Source organism: Megalops cyprinoides, chromosome 23 (assembly GCF_013368585.1).
Source record: "Megalops cyprinoides isolate fMegCyp1 chromosome 23, fMegCyp1.pri, whole genome shotgun sequence".
Lineage (NCBI taxonomy): Eukaryota > Metazoa > Chordata > Actinopteri > Elopiformes > Megalopidae > Megalops > Megalops cyprinoides.
This window is the reverse complement of record NC_050605.1, coordinates 10,387,886-10,409,371: the sequence shown is the minus strand read 5'-3', so window position 1 is coordinate 10,409,371 and position 21,486 is coordinate 10,387,886. Positions and strand designations below refer to the sequence as shown.

General features: G+C 37.8%; 1 protein-coding gene across 1 annotated transcript in view; it reads right to left on the bottom strand.

Annotated features, from left to right (window-relative positions):
- LOC118770202 (thyrotropin-releasing hormone-degrading ectoenzyme-like) overlaps positions 1 to 21,486 on the bottom strand; it is a 101,014-nt gene that overhangs the window by 25,933 nt on the left and 53,595 nt on the right. Inside the window, exons 6-8 of the mRNA XM_036517733.1 lie at positions 15,850 to 15,987; positions 14,099 to 14,164; positions 6,675 to 6,740 (exon numbers count right to left, since the gene is read on the bottom strand). Of these exons, the coding sequence (XP_036373626.1) occupies positions 6,675 to 6,740; positions 14,099 to 14,164; positions 15,850 to 15,987 (270 nt within the window). The remainder of the gene's footprint in view (positions 1 to 6,674; positions 6,741 to 14,098; positions 14,165 to 15,849; positions 15,988 to 21,486) is intronic.

The following is a 21,486-nucleotide window of genomic DNA, read 5'->3' as shown; positions in this document are numbered from 1 at the left end:
ACTGGTGTGAATATTCATATGTAGACATATCTCCTTAGCATGCTTTATCTGTGCCAGATGGTGCTGATGTAAAATCTAGCCTTACAGTGCTGCATTCCCATTCTCTCCAAAACAAGGCATATATAATCAATAACTTCACTGTTTTTCAGAACTGTAATTTTTATTAGCTGATATGTGGTTAAAGCTGGTGTCACCATCCAGTATGAAAAGTCATAACTTAATTGTATTCAAAGTCTCAGACAAAATGGACACTGGTGCTAAATTAATTGTTTTATAGAGATGTTTTCCACTGTAAACAACTTATCTTAGGTGATTTCTCATCTTGTGAGCTGTTAATTTTCCCAGTACACAGGCAACTCCTATACTAAACTAAATCCATTATCCCTATCAGAGTTCGCAGAGTTTCTGTCATTGGTCATTTTGAGGTATGACACTACTTTTCTTTTACTTCGTGATTTTAATCTTCATGCTGAGGATGCCCTAATGTGCACACTGTATTTTTTATTTTTAATGTGGCAGAATCTTTCAGATGTGTTCAAATGGGCTTACCCATTTTCTCAGCCAAACTTTTAATCTTGTCCTGACTCATGGCCTCTCTTTAAATAATCTAGCAAAAGGCGATATCTCATATCTCTTTGAACTCTTGCTACCCATGGCTGCAAATAAAAATGAAAAAAAAAAGAAAACACTTTATGCAGTCCCTCAGTATAACTTCCAGTGCAGATAGGTTTTCTAATTTGTTCCTGCTTTTTCAGGTCACTCCTTTCAAATGAGGGAGTAGCTCAATTCTCTTTGTAACTATACCCTTGACTGTGTTGCTGCTAAAGATAAATTGACTTCTATAAAGAGAAACACCCACTGGCTAAGCTACAATATCTGTCAAATTAAGAGGGAGTTTGGAAAAAATGGAATGGAAATGAAGGGCCTCTAAATTACACATACACTACTGTCTAATGAAAGACTTAAAGCTGAAATACAAAAATGAAAGTTTTTTTTTCTCCTCAATTCAATCAGAAAAACTGAACTCCACAGTTTTGTAGTAATCACTGTTTTGTTAATCTCTCAGTTTTATTAACCATATGCAAACCTCAACTCTTCATTATATAAATGACTGCAGTTGTTTGTATATGCTTCACAAAGCAGTAATTTCATGCTCATGAAGATGTTACATATGCTTAATAAAGGCCTTATTAAGATAAACCATATATTAAAGCCTGACTGAACTCTCTTGCCGTGCTTGATTGAATTCCTTCTAGACTCCTTAAGAAGTGTCTAAAGCAGTAGTGAGTAATAATATTCTTACTATTTTTAACAGCTCTCTTGCAACTGGGGCAGTTTCTACGCATCTTAAATCTGTTGTGGTGTGACCCTCTCCATAGTAACCTAACCTTGACACTTCTATTCTTAGTAATTAAGGGCCCATTTCAAAGCCTCATTTCAGAAAGTTGTTTCTAAGCAGCTGACTGCTTTTTTGAATGTAGACAGCCTCTTTATAATTTCAGTCTGATTTTTGGACCAGAGTGCTGAAATTGCCATTGTTAAAAGCAGATAATGACTTGCTAATGTATGCTGACTCAGTATGAATCCTCTATCTTAGTTCTTTCAGACCTTAGTGCAAGGCTTTCAAGGACACTATCTTTGATATTACTGATAATTCTATTTTCATAAATGGTTGGCAGATAGATTTTGGTGTATATGTAGAGTGGGTTCAGCTCTGGTTGAGAAATATGTGTGCTTCAATATTCTCATTATTTGTGAAGCATTTAAAAGGTGTATTTCAGAGCCAGTTACGATCTGCCTGTAAGATACCCTTTAGCTACATTATCTGCAAACATACCTTCTCCTTTTGCAGTTATTTGAAAGATGACCAGCTTCATTTGTAAATCAAACCAGGTAATATGTATGATGAATAAACAACATGTTTTACTTCATTAAAATAAAGCATTGGCTGCCTTTTCTTCAGTTTTATCCAAATAAGACAGAGCACAGGGTTAAAGGAACCAAAAAGGAACCACTGATCTACTTCTTTCTAATCTAAGTCCCCAACACAGAACCTGAGGTGAAGAACAACGGTGTTATCTTTGATCTCTATAGCTGCATCGAAAGATATTCCCTGCCTGGTACTATCAATTAAGGAATACATTCAGGATTAGTATTGCCAATGGATACAGAGATAACGATCCATGCCTTTATCAATAAACTGGACTGCGGAAATGCCCTTTTCCCATTTATCTTGGGAGAACTATGCTTTGTTTCTCTTACAGCTGGCACAAAATACTTCTGCTAAACATCTAACCAGTACAAAGCCCAGGACACATATTAATCCAGTTGTGCCCTGCTGATACTGGCTGATAATATCTTATAGAAAACATTTTTAGATTGTATTTGTTACTTCTAAGGCTTTATATGATTTGTGTTGCCACAAAGAAATTGCAGGTCAGCATCTTAGAGTATTCTGTGTGTCCACACCACTCACTAGAATAGGGTTAGAAAAGGGTAACTCACCAATTCCTGAGCAAGACCTAGAATAATTGAATGCCTTGCTTGAATGCATCAGGGACACACAGTACTTATTGTTTTAAGTTCCTTTTGAAGGAGAACATTCTAAAACTTCCAATAACATGCTTGCTTTTTTATCATTCTTTTTTTTTTTTTTTTATTTTTGCTTGTTTTTACCCGTGCTGGCTTAGCGAGTCAGCCACATAACAGTGTCATAAAGCTTCCTTGTGAATGAAAGAAAAAAAAAATGATTGAAAAAATATAATAATTAAAAATATTTGCTATTATTTTATTATGATAATTTGTGTCCGGCAGGATATATAACACTGGGAAGAGTCTAGGCACTAACAGAAATGGAATTGGTTGTGATCCAATTATTTAAATTAATAGATATGATCAGTTTTTCTCAGCCTGTCACACTGACTAGGTAAACAGTGACAGACAAAATGAACACCATGATCAAACAATAATGATCACTTTCAAAATTAATTGAACTAATTAAGCTTTTCATTTTGCGTGTTGAAAAGTTGTCTTGATCAGCACAGCATGGACAAGGGAGGAAAAGCAGGTGATGAAAAACAAATTAAAAAATCTGCCTGAAAAGTGTCACAGAACATTTGGGGCATAGACAAAATAATGTAAACAATATATGAATGTTAATGAGCTAATAAGGAGTTGGGCCAGCCTTTACCTTCAAAACAGTTTAAATCCTGGGAATGCTGTTATAGTAGTTTTGAACTGTTTCTAGAGGGACATTGGACTACTCTTCAAGAAAGAAACCTTCCAGTTTTTTGAGAAATGAAGGAATTACAAATGTACTCTGCACACTACATTCCAGATCTTCCTATAACAGCTCAGTGATGTTTAGATCGTAATTGAGGAGGCCATGGAGAGTTTCTGACTTCATCTTGGTGTTCCACCGTGTTTCACAGGAACATGGTTACACCATAGGGTGCACCTGTTTGCCTACAATGGTTTCCTATTCCTTGCCTGCAATTTTGGCATTTGCAGTGTAATAATCAGACCCATTGACTCCTGTGAGATGGGTGCCCATACTATAACTAACCACCATGATTAAGAGTTGGGAACAGGCAATGTGGCTTGAAGGTTACTTTTGGCTTTCTCCAAGCACAAACCCATTCAGACATCAGAAAAAGAGCAGATAACTTATCAGATCATATTACTTTCTTCCACTGCCCAGAACTGCAGGTTTTGCACTCATTACACCAGATTATGTAAATGCAAAGATTATGCATTGTTGCACACTGGACTGGGTTGCAAACTGTTTCTAAATTACATTACATTACATGCATTTAGCAAACACTGTCATCCAGAGCAACCTCCAGCACAATATAACAATTTAAACGAGCAACAGTATCAGACCAGGCTAACAGCACTCCCAGACCAGTGAATGTGAACATAACACTATAAGTTAACTTGTGCAATATGACATAACCCAAGCATACTACAATACAACAGTCCCTACAGCACAGTATCCAAAATACATCGCAACACTACACAGAAAATAAGTATCAGATAGTAGAGCTATCAGGTGTTAGGGGGTGGGGATTGAGATAGAACCGAGGTTCAGTCTGAAGAGGTGGGTCTTCAGTCTGCGTCAGAAGATGGCCAGCAATTCTGCAGTCCTAATCTCCATGGGGAGTTCATTACACCACTGAGGGACTAGTACAGACATGGATCGTGTCTGAGAAGAGCCACCCCATTGGGACGGGACAGTAAGCTTCCCCTGTAGATGCAGAGTGCAGTGATCTTAACGGAACATAGGGCTTGAAGACTGATGGTAGGTATGAGGAGGCTGTCCCATTCACTGTCCTGTATGCCAGCACCAAGGCTTTGAACTTGATGTGAGGGATAACAGCCAATGAAGTGAAGTGAGAAGGGAAATAACTTGATTACGTTTAGGGAGACTGTACAAGTATTCATGTCAGTGAGGTTTGACTTATGATCATTGTTCCTCTTTCATGCAGTTTGCAGTTTTTCCTTGTTGGGCATATGCCATCATTATTTTTAACACCGTTCCTCTTGACACATTAAATAATTTTACCATTTTTTGACTCACGCTCCTTCAATTTGGGCACCACATTTCTGACCTCTTTAAAGTTTGTTTAATACATGTATTAAATATTGTATTAAAGTATTGATATTAAAATGTTGTTTATAGCAGAAACATGTTGGTAATTAGTATTGACATTAATATGAAACACATGGGTAGACTTTTAATTGTGATTTAGTTACTTCAAATTAACTGCAAGACCTTTTTCATTTAGTGTTTTCATTTTTTGTCTACCCTTTGTTGTTCCTGGTTTTTATTTTTCTGACATTAATAGGCTTTTTACAGATTACTTTGAAATATGGTCAATCTCCACATAGGCATACATTTAAAGATACCATAATGGTATGGTAATGTTATAATCCAATTCAAGAACAGTCCACTTACTGGATGTTTAAGGGGTTATTTATGTATGGTCTGCAATACCTCTGACATAGACCAATGTTTTTGGGGAAACCATAAAGAATGGACAGTGCAAACACTTCACACTCCTACATTGACTGTGCTCTGTCATAAGGGCAGGGACTGAGACCCAGGGGAGTCTCAGTGCCATTATCACACTGTCACAGCACTGTCACCGACTGGATGCACTGGCTGACTGGATGGTAAAGCTGAAGCCTGTCTTATCCCCTCATCCACAGCGAAGGGCAGGTCCATGTCAAATCATAAAGGAGACGGCAAGCCGAAATAGACATGCAATTCAAATAAGAGTGTCACCGCATTCGTACCTGATTCATGTTCTGACAAGTCATTCCAGGACACACTGATTTGCTAGCTGGTAAGGCACTGTCACTTTAGACAATGTGTATTCACTACTGGATGGGGCAATGGGTTACTGAGGATTCAAACTGTCTCTCAAATAGCCTCACAGATATTCTTCGGAAGTGAGGATTTAAAACTGAAGACATTCTTATTCTCTAGATGTGGAATTGTAAAACACCTGCATATATGAATATGATATTACATAATTTCTTACAGAGTTACTTCAGACCTTGCATCCTATTAAGACAAAGGGTTTTAACCATAATCCGAGTAGCTCCACACTTTGTCTACTCGTTTATGTTTGCTGTGGACCATGTTTTGTGTCATTGAATGGTTCTGACAACATTGTTATAAACTGTAATTTCATCAAAAACTATATTTTAACCAATGCCCAGCTTGTAAGCAGGTTCATTGAAAAAAGACCCTGCACAGCAGCAGAACAATATGGAAAACCTGGTCTCTCATTACTTCATACTTTACTGGCATTTTACCTTATTATTACCATGCAAACAGCCTATTTCTTCACCAGTGACCACTAAATTTTCACTGTCTGATAAATTATTACTAAAGCATAACAGTTTGGTTTCGAGCAGTGTCCCTAAGTATCATTACAAGCACAGTCCAGGGTAGCTGGGAGTTCACAGAATGACAAATGACATCTTACAGAAAAAAAGTGCGGCTGATTGTCGCAGCAAATTGGATTTCATGAATTGCTAACGACAGCTGTGACTATTAGTATTCATAAAATGATTGGCTGTCATCCGGTGGCTGATGTTTTTGGATTCATTAATGGGCAGCTACTGTTAGTGAAAATGAAAACCCTTTCTCACAGTTTGAGATAGTGCTATTGCTCAAAATCCCTTACACACACACCACCTTTGCTATGCACAGGGGAATTCTAGCAAGGAACCCACATGAATAGACTGCAACGCTTCCTCACATGTTAATACAAAATAAAAAATGTTATAAAAACATTTCAGAAACATAACAGTTTACAAATATGGTGGATACAGACTGTTTTTATGCATTTACTCTTTTGTTACTAGTGAATTTCAAAAATGTTATATATATGGATGTAAAAGGCCCGGATACAGTACCACACCTGGTAAACTGTACAAAGCTGCCCCCTGACAGAACAGTTGCATAGTGGCTCCTGACATATTTTCTGTTAGATTTAAGATTAATTCTCCAGTATCGTGTCTGCAAAGGGCTGATGTAATGTCAGAAATGCGCTTACACACACCTCCCTCACATTTTTTTCCAGCATATTAGACATGGTTATGTTTGCATTAGGCCATTTTTCACACTCTACGAATTGTAAAAATTTGAAGTAACTTGTTACCTCAGAGAACTTGTTCCACAGGTCATCTCGTGCTGCATTGCCATACATGTGCGTCAGCAGGTAATCCTGTAAGAAGAGCAGGCTTGTATTTCACATATGTTTTCTTGGACTGTTATAGTTGATCCAGTAGAAGAGAATAGCAGAGGAGGGACTGACATCATCTGAAGACAGTCGCTCAAAACATTGTTCACTCTTCAAGGTGATATCTCTGTGATATACACCTATTCTTTTAATTATTACTGTTGCAGTGTGAGATTTACAGAAATTATGAGAATAAGAATTCAAGTGTTTAGAAGCTTGCATTTATGTATGTAACTGGCATGAGAAGACTCTGTTTTTAACAGAGCAGTGCAGGATGTATAAGGGGTACTGCTTTTGTGGAATGGAATGGTGGGCTCTGTGATGTCATTGTGCAGTTGTAATGTTCCTTTCAGCTACGTGTGACCTGAGGTCCTCAATTCTTAATCCTCTCCTGGCACTGCGGTAACTACAGTGTCCATCATGTGTCAGCCCTGCAATCTGGAACAAAAAAGTAAACAAATTGCAAGCAATTCCACTTGAGAGAACTTTAGACCTCCATGCATACTGTTGCAAAAATGTTTTTTGGAGATTTGCAATTCTTTTTAATGCAAACAAAAATGTTTCTCCTGTCTTTCCATGACATTAGCAAATTGATGATTACAAAAAGAATATAGTAATAATATTAAATAACACAAAAAACAGAACTGAGGTTTATACGATTAGCATATAAAAACTTAAGATTGCACCTTTTTTATTACTCATACCTCTTCTTTTTATTCCACTCTCAGAATTTTTAAAATAAATTTCACATTATTTCCCCAGTAAAACACTAATTAGTAATCCTCTATGGTTCAATTCATGCAGTGTAAAATCAATTTCCCTTTAAGATGGAATAGCACCTTTGAGGTGACTGTGGAATGCATTCCCTTTCTTCAGTATAGCTATTCTCTAACTCCGCCATTTAACCACAAAGGGAAAAAAAAATATCTTTCGATACCTTGTGAAAAATGGCAAGTGATCCTGAAAAAAAAGTCCTCATCTCATTGGAAGCTGAGATCCAATCTGCAATGAAGTCATGTAGCTGAAATTACCCCTATTCAGACTCCACAGGTTAAGAAAGAGGAGGCCTCATTGGGTTTGATGAGTTCCCATCATCTACAATCTGAGCTCTGAACTCTCCAAATTCAGAGATAAATTCTTGAACGTAGACTCATAATCTTTTCATGTCTTTTTGCTTTAAGCAGTGGCACAGATACGGGTGGGGCTTTTAGGTGACTGATAAGAAGAGAAATCTCTTTAATGGAAGCAGAGCTCAATGCACATGACAGGCCAAGTCTCCCTTTTTACAGTCACCTTTAAATTCTTTCAGACAGAATCATTTAGCTAGGAGGAGATGAAACATAAAATTGTAAGACGCGGGTGCATACCATCAGCTCAACTCTAAAAGTGTCACCGTGGGGTCTTCATCACAAGGACTCACAATCCAAGATAACGTTCAAAGACAGGGTGTATAATTAATCTGAATCTCAATCCACACACAACTAACAGCTTTGTGTTCCCCAGATGTCCAAATCATATCACCTCACAGTAGGGGTGCAACTCACATCAAAATAATAAAGTCTAACTAAGTGATCCAAGGAAGGAATTTCCTCCCCTATTGTGCAGTGTTAAAAATCAAGAGGAGGGTTTCACACAGCCATTGGGGGTTATCATAATTTATGCTCATGCCTTTTGGTGTTTTATGCTGAAACTGTTGGCGAGCTTCAGCCTGATTAGTGATGTTCTCCTTTGGAAGTATGTCTGAATACACTTACTTACTACTTATAGCCTGGAGATTCCGGCTATACTGATTGTTTTCAATGTGTATCGTGTAATCACAGAGCTTATTTGGAAAGAATGTAGAAAGTGCACAAAGCAAATATAATTCAGGAGCTAAAGTCCCCACCCCAAGCCTCTCTCCCTGTGCTGCTGTCTTTCTGTCTCTTTCGAATCATGTCCTCTTCCCCCACCGGCTGACAGTTGCTCTCTGACTTGCCTCGCAAGGAGGTACTAGCTCTTCCTCAAGGTCTTACTGCCAGAGCATGTTATTGCTATTTTGACATAAAAGATTCTTCACTTTTTCATCACAATAAAAAAGAAAACAGAAAGCTCCTATCATTCTTTTTCAAATCTGCATACATAAACTGGTTTCAGCTTGGTACAAATTAATTCACTCAGACTCTGAGTAAAAGCAATTAAAATTCTGAAGTGTACATGGAATTACCATCATTACATTACATTATTGCCATTATTATTGTCATTATCCAGAGAAACTTGCATACAGTAGGTTACAATTTTATACACTTTTACAGCTGGATATTTACTGGGGCAATTGTGGGTTAAATTCCTTGCCAAGGGTACAACAGCAGCGCCATAGCTTGGAATCAATCCAGCAACCTTTTGGCTATGGGCCCTGCTTCTTATCACTACACCACACTACTGTCATACTGATATCATATGCACAGTTGTACAAAAGCATGTAGTGGTTTTCTTAAGATGGCATGGAACTTTTGTCATTTGGTTTCTATGTATAACAAGGGGAAAACTGAACACTATGCTGTGTAACTGCATCACACATGTGACAAGAAAATAGGAATGCATGTGAGAGTAATGCAGTGACAGGTGCACCTGAAAACAGTAATCTGATTTCATGGGTACTTGCCTCTGGCTTGCTTCTGCATCATGATTTTGGTGTTTGCGAATGCGCGGCCTGATAAGAGACTGTTGGCCCTGATTCAAAGGTGTGAAATAAACCTGGGTAACAAATCTGTAATTCTGATGTCAAGTGGTCTGGTATTGTAGAATGCAGTGGTGAGTGGAGATGCAACTGATAAAAGAAATCTTCGACTTCAATCTCCTTATCATGTGAGGCAATCCTTCCTATATACCAGGTTTGCCCAACTCTGGTCAAGGAAAGCTGCAATTCAGGAGGTTCTCCAACTTTTGGAATTGTAGACTGTAGCTAAATTGGCTCACTCAAGATAACCACCTGTTTCAGCGAATAGTAAACTATTTTGCTGGGGTGAGCAACCCAAACTTGTAGCCCTACACGGTTAAGATTCAGGAACCCTGCTGTAGACAGTGTCCTTTACAGAAAGTCAGTAAACTCAGTATATCTAATAGTTATATTCATTATAAAAGAGATAAAGTCCAGTATTAGTTCACATAGCTGAAACACATGATGAACTTAGGTCACCATTTTTAGCAGCAAGAAAATATCAGTTTGGATGGCTTACCACAGCACAAAAGGATGCACACAATAAATGACATTGATCCCTTACAACATTACATTGGTACATAGATCCCTTAAACCAAGTACATTGCAATTTCTCAGATTCTACTCTGTCTGCAATTCTCTTCAATCTCAAATTAATAATATAGTTTATGCAAAGTGAAAAGGCTGTTTAAGATTGACTCAGTGCATTAAAACTGCTGCACTGTAAGGAACTGTAATGTTTGAAGACATGAAGAACAGAATAAATACCTTACAGTTACAATTTAACACATATATCTAATTAGAGCTTGAACGCATTTAGTGAACAGTTCTTAATTAACCAGTAATAAATGACTGGTAGATCTAACACAAAGCTCTTCCTCCCTATTATTGCCTCACAGAACAACTCTGGTCACCCTTTAAGAAGACAAACTCAAACCTGACGCTAGCCTTACAATAAAGGCAAGGGGCGACATTTGATTTTGCATTAGCGATGAGACGGTGAGGCTTAACAAACCCCACAGTAGGTGGGCTCGCCGTGTGCTGCCGATCATACTTGTGTGCTATGACTGGTTCAAAACGGAGTCATTAAAAACACATGATGTCTCAATGTATGTTGGGTTAAACGAAGCCCCACTCACCCATCATCAATTTCAGTCACGTAAGTAGGTATAAAACTGTGCGCAATTTAAATTACATTCAGTCATTTTCCAAAATGTTGTATCAACAGTTTTGGTTTGTTCGTTAGTGTACCCCATTTGAGGCTTCAGGATTAGACTGCGTTCATTTATGTTTTTCCAACCAAGTTTAATGATAACATTTATTGCCTTTGTCCCTTTGCTTGATTGTTTAGCAGATAAAAGTTCCTATATCTCAAGTTAGTTCTCCGAAAAAAAAAAGCCAAAAAATGTACAAGTGATCCATGATTTGCAAAAGTAACAGTAACAGTATCTTCAAAAGTGATACAAACTGGATAATACACAATAAACAACACTGTTTATGACAAAACATGTAGGGACTGTTGAGATAGTTTGTTCAGAGAAGAGTAATATTTACCTCTGCCATATGTTACAGGAGAGGAGAGAGAGATTTTGTCCTGTCCTCTGCTGTTTCCTACTGATATAACAGCACATAACATAATGAAATGGGATTTAAGGAGTATCTGTCAAATTGATCTGACTAAGAAATGCATTCTATTGCCACAATGGCAGAGAAAAACTGAACAGTTTATTCAAAGGGGTTGAGAGCACAGGAAAGTTAGTTTTACTGGACTCCAGCGATAATATTAAATTGGAAAGCATAGTGTGGGGGGAAAAAGTGACAGTTTCCATACCTGAAGGGGGAAGAAGTTCAGTGAAGCCATTTTAAATAGTGCCTGTATGCGTTCACTGTTGAGCGTTAGACATTGCTTTTAACATGTGTACACAGCAAATCGATTAAAAAAACAATAATAAACATGTACTTCAGTTCATTCTTGATGTATTTCAATTTTCGATGTCATTATCATACAATAATAGCGGTGTCAACAGGTAAGTTTCATACACACACAATTTAGACCACTTTTCAAGATATTTAGATTTGACTTATACTAACACTGCACACTGTATGGCAAATATTACTCCTCTGCTTACATCTAAACTGTTTTTCTTTATAACTCCCTGAAGGTAGGACTACCTCAAAAACTACTCACTACTGGAGTAAGATAATTGAGGTCATGGTGTTAACTACAGTGTGGCCAAGATCTGCTCCAGTAGATATCATTTCAGCTCCTCCTGCACAGATATACCTGTCGGCTTTAAATACGCAAAGACTTATGAGACAGAAACTGCCACAAAAGTCCTTTGAGGCGGCTCAGTGCCAGAGAGAAAGAAACTGAACCATGAATTTAATTCCTACAACCCCAGAGCATGAATATATAAAACTGACTGTTTTAGTCTATTCAAAAATTTACTACAGTCTCTAAATTTATAACTGGTTGACCACACACTGGTTCATCATCCCAATTTAATTCCATCAAACTGAGAAAAATGTAATGAATCTTTTTTTTTTATCCATTTCCTCCACAATATAATGAGCTCGAAGTTAAATACAGATTTTGTGTAAGGGACATTTTGTATGTCATGCTTAAACATTTTACTCAAAGTTAAGGAAAAAGTGTGTTACAGTTCAATTAAATAAAGGCTTGTCAATTTCAAGCATGTCCATGTGTTACACTCCTGTTTCTTCTTCACTAAATGATGCAGTGACTAAATTTTCATTTAAGACAGCTCTGTTAAAATAAAACCAAAATGCCATCTATGGTATAAAACAGAATAGGTAGACATTCATATTTATTTACTTAAGGTTTACTTCTGAATTCAATGCAACTGCTGCGCATTGCAATATTTCATCATGCAGAATTTCAGCAGATTCGGATTTTCTGGGCTCTGAAAAAAAAAACAGCTCACACGTTTACATAAACTGACAAAACTGTCAAGATGACAATAATCCGCCCACACCAGCCAAAATATCCTGAAGATATGTCATTTCAAGATGAACCAATCTAAGAATAATCAGTTTGAGGAAGACCTGATGTGAAAAAGAAAATACAGGCAATTTAACTTGCAGCATTAGGCTTTTGAGAAATCGTCCCTGATAGAATGAAAAGAGCAACAATTTGTATCACGTTTAAGAGGAAGCCATTTCCTGGAAACAGGTTAAATTAAAGCACTATTTAAAACTACCCTTTGCTAACAGGCATACTCACCAATTCAGCTGAGAAGCTGTAAAAATTTCCCTGGAAAAAGTTCTAATTAATTTTACATATTTCATTTTCCAGTGGAGATCTATCTTCATAAAATATGAAGCCACGATATTCTATTTTAAATCAATAGAGAACCAATAGAGAACATACAGTAAGTTTGACATTTATAATTATTATATTTATACTACACAACTACTTGTCTTGGATGATGAAATGATTAACATGCAATCAATGGCAAGCCTGATAGAACCTAGTTCAGTTTTTTGAAAATTATGTTTTTTGAATGAATTAATCAGACTTGACTGGGGTGGTCTCTCCTAAGAATTCAGCTGAGTTCTCCCTCTGCGTTAGCACAGTAAGTAGCCATTCACAGCCCACAGTCGGGTGTTACTGTAGGAAACATTCAAACAGAGAGCTGATTTAAAAACACATAGAATAGCATAATTAAAAAAAAAAAGATTCTGCACTGCTGGTACTGTATGGAGTCCAATTCCACACTTCCCCCCAAGTGAATACTAAATTACTGGCAACCATGGAAGCCAAGCATGAGCAAAATGGGAAGCTCCAGCTGGTTCTCAACAGGAGCTTAGAGTTATACACAATGATGGCATGTGTGTGTGTGTGTGTGTGTGTGTGTGTGTGTGTGTGTGTGTGTGTGTGTGTGTGTGTGTGTGTGTGTGTGTGTGTGTGTGTGTGTGTGAGAAATGGAGATGGAGGGTGGTGGTAAGGGAACAGATGAGAAAGAGGGGTTGGTGGCAATATTGAAACTGCCTGGCCTAAATGCTACACATAATAAGTTCAGTTCCATTCTTAGGGAATAATGCAGCAAGGATCAGCCTGAATGTATATATGTGTTGTTTGTGTGCATGTGTGTGTACACCTGTGTTTGTGTGTGCCCATAAGTATGTGTCTGTGTGTGTATGTGTATGTGTACATGTATGTGTGTGTGTCTTCGTGTGTGTGTATCTACCTGGGAAACAGAACCCTTACCCCATAGGCAGCAGCCACACAGAGCCAGTCTTCTGCATGTACTGCTGTAAATGAAAGATTTATACCCTCCTGTCTGCATTATTCTCTACCCAAGGGCACCCTCCAACACTGTTGCATTCTGGGACATTTTTCTGAGAGGTGTAGGCAAAGGAAAACATTAGGAGGAAAAGGAGTTGGACTCTGTTTGCATGTCTCTTTCCCCTACGGGGGTGAAAACCCCACCGAGACCTGTAGCATCTGTGTGGAGCCAAAAGAAATGTTTCGCTCTTCCCTGCAAAGAGCTGAGCACAATGTGCCACCACACAAAAGTAAGACACCTGGGGGGATGGGGGGGGGGGGGGGGGGGCATATGAGCATTGTGCAAGCTGAGGGAGGAGGAGTGGGGCATTATGGGAAACACAGAGGCCCTTTACCTACATTTAAGCCTCTCTGGAACACTGACTGGCCCATGACACTAGCCAGCATCCGGATCAGTGAGGCTCCCTGAGAGAGAGGGAAAGAAAGAGTGAGTACGTGAGAGCAGGGAGGGAGACAAAAAGAGGGAGAGAGGGGAAGAGGAAAGTGAGGAAGGCATCAATAATATATAAGTATCAACAAAATTTGAATGAGATATTCTCAAATTATGTACAAATATGGCTGTGTGTCCAGTTTGCTAATCAACTTAATACCACATTTACTGCCTGAAAAGACTCATCCAAACAGTTGAACTGAAGCCGAGCTATAATGATATTGTGTGAGACTCTGAAGTAATTTTTCCATGTATTGTAAGTGGAGGTGCAGTTTTAATTGCAGTCACCTGCTTGTGTGTCTCCACTTGTGTCAGCCTCCTGTATACCTACACAGACTAAACTAACATGGGTTCAGAATAATAATAATAATAATAATAATAATAATAATACATTTATCAAGGTACAATATGAGGCTTCTTCAGTGGAAATGTAAAAGTGCTTGGCAGAAGGCAAATATGAACAGAATAATATCTGAATATTCTTATATAATCATTTGTATGATTTTCGTCAAAAAAATCCACAGCGGAAGAAATTTGCATGGGTTTAAGATGGGTATTACAAAAAGAGATAAGCCATGGGATAGATCTCAGTGAACACCATTTCACTCACAAAACCCCTGGGGCTGGGATAACTTTTCACAAGCCGATGCAGCTCTCCCCCACTCAGCATCACATTGCTGGTTACACAAGGCAATATACAGCACAGCTTGTCTTTTGGCAATATAACCACAGCAATAACTACATATTTTACTTATACTTATTTATAATTTAGATTTTATAACTTATTCTTTAACTATATATTTGCTCATGTTATTCTACATAATAACACATTATGCAATATCACAGTTGTGTTGGTTAGCTATGAAAGTCCTGATGCTTTTCTGTTTAACTCTTTTTCTATGCATTTTGGATTGCATTATGAATGTCTCTCATGAGGTTGTGCACAACAATCAATCCTGTGGCAATAGTGATTACAGTAATTTAGCACTTCCCAAGATATGCTATTTATTGTGTAATCCATCCCCTTGAGCACAGTTATTAATAAGCTTTTTTCCTCCCAAAACCTTTTTTATTAAAATGAATTTGTGTAAAACTGCACTTTCAGCTTTATGGAGATTCATGCAGATTTTGTGATTTAGACATTAAAAAGGTTTAAGTGAAAGAAACATAGTTTACTAGGAACATAGAGCACTACCATGCTTTAAAAACTCAAAAAATTATTCAAATTAGAAATATTCAAATGATCGCTCATTTGAAATAGGACATCTGGTCCATGCACAGAATACAGACACAGTATCTTATAGAACGTATTCACTTAATGCAATCTGTGCATTTTTATGCAAAAATGCAAATGAAACCCAGGGCATATTGGCTGGATGTTCAAAGCATTTCAAAAGCCACCTTGTAAAAACCACAGACCTAGTGTCTCATCAGAATGTCCAACTTTACAGCTTCCCTGAAGTTCACTTTCAAACTTTTATTACCATTTCCCAGAAAACTTCAAATTAATTACTAGATCCTGTTAGACATACTTATTAAATGGTAAGACAGATAATTATATATGATAACTGTTTCAAAGAACAGCCCTAGGGGACTTTTAACAGCCTATTCACATGGGCCAGACTGCTGTAGGGCCGGCTCAGAGAGGCGCAGACCTCACCTTTTTATATGCGATCCAGTCGAAAACCCTGTCGATGTCGGTGGCCTGGTACACCTCCTGGGAGATTGGGTGAGAACTGGCCAGCCCATCCAGCAGCATTACCTCATGCAGAACGTCTGTCAGAAAGCGCTGCTTCTCCTGGACATGGGGACAGCATGAGGGGACAATGGGTCAGGCTTCAGGAAGTGCCAGACTGGCAGACCATGTGGGAACAAGATAAAGTCAACCACTTTGTGTAAACCACCATCTGTCAGTACAGTAAAGCAATAAGGCATAAGGGACTGTGACATATTATAACTATCATTATTAGTAGGGGTATCAGTGATAGCATCCTTAGTAGTACTAGAAGTACTTAGTTACTAAGCAGCTGGCCTAATGTAGTGCATTTAGCGTATCTTGCATTTTATCCATGTAACCAGTATTATGCAATTACCTCTAGCAGGAAATAATTTCACAATGTTGCCACATATTGCTATTACTTCTAGTAGGATATTTTACTATATGAAGAATTTTGTTCAAGGGTGTAACTACTTGTTACAAGTCCAGTTCAAGTAACTAGTGACAACTGTAAATACAATCAATGGATGACTGATTCATTGGCACATAGGTGTCTTATGTCAAGTAAAGCATTCCCGTATGGGCTTACACATCATTAAAGTTGTGCATAGTATACTATATATGCTATATGTACAATATATACTATTTCACAAGGCTTGGCTGTCAAGGTTCCCTAATCACAGTATGCTTTTGTAAAATGCTTGCCTGTTCCACTGAATCTCCCACATGCCTCTGAGGCTTTGGCTCATCTCTCCTCCAAATCCACAGGCAATCTGACTGAGTAAGTCAGAGAAGGCTGCCTTTAGCATGGTTAAGAGCTCATTTGTAATGAAAATTGATTGCTCTATCTTGTCAGAGGGGAAAAAGCATCTGGCTTTTAGCATCTGGAGGAAATTAGGGAAGTTCATACAAGTATGATGTATGTATAATTCTGTTTGATTTTTCAGCTCCTTCTGTTTTGGAGAGCTCTGGAACCTCTTTCTAAAGAGACTCATCAGGTACTGAGTGCACAGTTAAGGCAGGGTGATTATGACTGAAGACTAAGCCAAAGAAAATCAGTTGTTTTTGCCTGGTGACTTTTCATAAACCTCTTTTCATTTTCAACACCATTTGCACTACTGATAATTTTGAGTCAGAATAAAGAAAATTTGTAATTTTTATTTGTTTTTAATCATATGTAAAACTAAATACTTATTATACTTACTTTAGAGGGTACAGAGAATGCAATGCAACTGCCCATCAAAGCACCAGTCACCAGTATTCAAATAGGCTATTTTATAGAATACAGTAAAAATATCAATAACTCTTAATCAGAATTAGAATCACAAAGTACTACACAATAATTAAAATAATTAAAGTAATAAAATAATAGTCTTACTGAAACTCTTGGTTCCACTTTAGTATGGAGAAATATTTGCAGATAAAAAAAAATCCTGTAATGAGTATTACATAAGACTACATCACAGCATTCATTACTATTTACTAGCAACGGCAAATCAGTTTGTACTCAATGACATTCCTTTTAATATCACTGGCTCTCAGTTAACCTTTACAAGCCATTTATCAGTGACCTGATATCAATATGCAACAAAAAGTAGGAGGCCAAAGAAATAATGCAAGGAATTGTATTATAGCCTAATATTGGCAATTATGATGGTAAGACTTAAGTCACACAAGTTGTGTAACTGCTACATAACATTATGATATCTATTTATAATTAGTACGATAATGACAACATTATTACTTGTTATTACTAATGTGAAACAAATATTCTGTGTATATTAATTACTAGTGAACTATCACTAATCCAAACTCAAAACTATCAAGGTGGCACTGTGGAGTAGTAACTGTCTTGCAGTAACAGAATGCACTGGCATTATGCAATGCATGTAAATTTAAAATTGATATGTTAATACGAACAGTGGTATTATACTATATTATAATTCAGATGCATGTTCCCTTACAGATCAGATCTTTACTCATAAGAAAATCACTAAGGGTTTCTTTGCAATGTTTTCAGATATGGGACATTTTATTTCCATACAATAATTTGATTCAGTATATAAGGAAGAAGCAAAACAATGAATCTATAACATTAACATCTTTACTACTATCATCTGTCATTTGTTAATGTTACAGACTATGAAACCCTGCTTCATTTCCCTGTAAATGCTTGTAGATGACAGCAAATCAAATACTCCCAAATTGACATGCAATTATTTCCCAGCAACATTGGCAGATGGTTATTCTCGGTTTCCCTGCGGTGATACATAAATGAAAAAATAAAAAAAAAACCTAAGGTGATTTCAAAATAAATGAGTAATTCATTCTTAATCACTTCCCTTCCATTATGCAAAACAAACAGCCAGTCAGAGCAAGGAGAAATTACTTAATGAAAATATCTTTGCTAGACATAATTACCTTGAAATAATATTGCTCTGAGTAATCCTGACCAAGAGAAAACAATGGGTAGCCAAAGACCCAATCGCAATATCAGTCTGCCGTTTGTTGCTCTGCAAGCCTTCTTTATTTTTAATAAAAAAAAAATCTACAACCTATTTCAGTGTATGTATTCACCCACTGGGCTCTGAAGTGATTATTAAATCATACGGTAACTGTGGTCCATTCTAAAAGCTCCAACTCCATATTAAATATTAAAAAGAGATGCTCTGAATCAGTGGCACCCTGTTGACAATAAACATGTTTGGTATCAATTTCAATACTGTATTGCATTCATTAATAAGAAATAATGGATTACTGAATTGAGGAGAACAGCCACTATGCATGTCCCATGAGATATTATTATGTATATATATATATAGCTGCTGAGAGTGAAGTTTTCAATTGATTCGGTTCAGTTAGTCACTTCACTGATTACCAGCAATGAATGACAGCACACAGCAGCTCCAGCCATTAAGGGATTCATAAAATATCAGCTCTCCCGTTAGTGGAATAAAAATCGGATAGCACCTTTGACATAGTGATAAATTATACAAAAGCCTCTGAAATCATATGTGTACAGGTATATGGGCAATACAATAACCAACGCGTTGCTACTGATTTTCAGACAAAACATGACAATTTACAGTCACTTTTAGGTGATAGACCTGCTCTCTTCAGACTAGATTGTTAACCTCTCTTCTTGGAAAGATATGACTTTGAGTGTATTAAGTCATAAGTTACATTGCATGAGACATTAGACAAGGAATCAGGGCATAAGCAGACCTATGCACCAGCAACAGTGTTAAAGTCACACAATGCACGTAATCTCCATATAAAATGAGTTCGGTTCATAGTGCCTCCATCTGGACCATATTTGTTCACAGCAGGGTATTAATTCCTGATGATACTTCATTTGAGTCTCCTGTCATATGTACCCAAACACATAAGGACCTTCGATTTGACATCAACAGAAATAATTAGAATTCGTTATTACCTATTTGCAACACAGATGTCGTTGTCTTGGGTGACCTCTTTGTCTTACATTTTACTGATTACACAAGACATTGACTGAGTCAATTCAGCTGCTCCAGTTGTGATTTATACCGGAAACCTTTCAAATATACCACGAGTTCTCTAACTACAAGACATAACAAATTTAGAACCTTATGTCATCACAATCAAAGAGAAAGAAAGGGTATGACAAAGAGATGACAGACCTCTTTCTGACCTTTTCTCACATCCTGTAGAATGGAACACAACGGGTCATCCTTGGCAGGAACCATTGTACATCTTCTATCAATAGACTGAAATATTGTTTGAGCCATGTCCTCTGCTCCTTAAGAGCTTGCAAGGCCTGAGTCGTGCCTCTTTTAATGTGGGCTGAAAACGCCACATGCAATAGCCAAGCAGCTAATTCACCTGCATCACGACAAGGCAATTACATGATGCATCCGGCAACTCAGAACATTGGAAACAGCGTTTCGTTTTGTTATGCTAATGATGCGGTGGATTAATTATTTTTGTGGGCTAAGATAAGAGTCATTACGGATATTGCTGCTCTCAAAAGCTCTTATCCAGATAGTTGTTTGTCCGTCTAGGAAGAGCTGTATGCTAATCATTGTTGCTTTTCTACTTTTACTTAGGAATAATAATAACAAACGATGACAACAACAAACATTCACACTGTAACACCAGCTAGTTTCTAGGGGTCTACCTGATAACTTCATGGATTTTATGATGAGTGCAAATTACATGTGCTCTAAAATCATGAGTACTCTACCTTACAATTATCATTTGCTTGCTTATCTGATTTGAGCCTGAAGTGAAGTTTACTGGAATTGAAACTGAACCCTGCTGTAGTTTCAAGGCACAGTTTCAGGTATACCACATACACACCAATGATCGTATAAACCAGATTTATAAATGCTTGGCACAGTGTGTCCAGCTTTTATTTCAGTTCTAGAAGATTGTTTCAAGCTTCAGTTGCAAAAAAAAAAAACAATTAAGTGATGGTGCTAGGACAATTCTAAACAGTTCCATTCTTTCACAAAACAGCTCAAGAATGTCGTGCGCAGTGTTGCGTCCGAACTGCTTCCCCCATCTAATAGGCAGCATGAGTGAAGTCTCTATCACTGGGCCCACTGTAACCTCGATTAATGATTCTGTGCAGTTTAATAGAGATGTTTTGCCCTCCATTATTGTTGGATGGGCTATTTATCTATTGATTCAAGCCCCCTTTTTTATCGACGGCATCATTTACTGAGTCTGGGCAGACAGAGACTCTTCAGCTCTGTGAGGTTGTGGGACACGACTCTCCATCACGACACCCCAGGCTGCCATTCGTCCCCGGTATGGCCAATTTCGTCCCTCGATGGGGAAGCCCTGTCTCATCAATGGACGTATGGGTCGTGAGGTAGGCTGCTGGAGATCGACCGATCCATTTCAGCTCATCGCGTTCCCCGAGCCCTCTATTAGCTCTTTATCAGGCGTGATAAGAAAAGGCAGGACAGGGACACAGCTGATATATATGACTATTAAGGCAGTGTGGGGAGGGAATCCTCCTTGTGAAAAGCTGTAATGTTATGTTCTGGGGTGAAATGAGCCTGAATGAGCGGTCTGGGACTGTCCCGGCAGTGCACTCATGTTGCCTACTGCTCCCTTGGGCCACAACAGCAGTCACATTTGTCAGAGTGGCCTAATAATGGGAGGGTATCACCTGAGTACCTCTCAATAGTGTGAGAAATGTAAATTAGCATTTTATATAGCTGTCTAAGTGAGGTTAAGTTATGGCAGTGTCAAATACAATCAATTTACAATGACCAAGCCTCCCGCCGCCATTTTGTACAGTGTTTTTTGCCATTTGTCTCATACAGAGGTAAGGAGGCATTCCATTGTTGTCACTTTTCCTCCATTCAACCCCTCAATCATTCCTGCTTTCATTCATCTAACTTGGATCAATCATAAGGCTAGCATTAGAGATAACCTTGCCCTCAAGGTACATGGTACTGAGTACTCATAGAGATCTAGAAAAGAGGAGACTGAAAAACACTACTAGCATCTAGCACCATTTTGTGGCATCTGTAGCAATGCTTCAAGATTTTAATTCCATATCATTAAAATATTACCTCAAGTAACAAA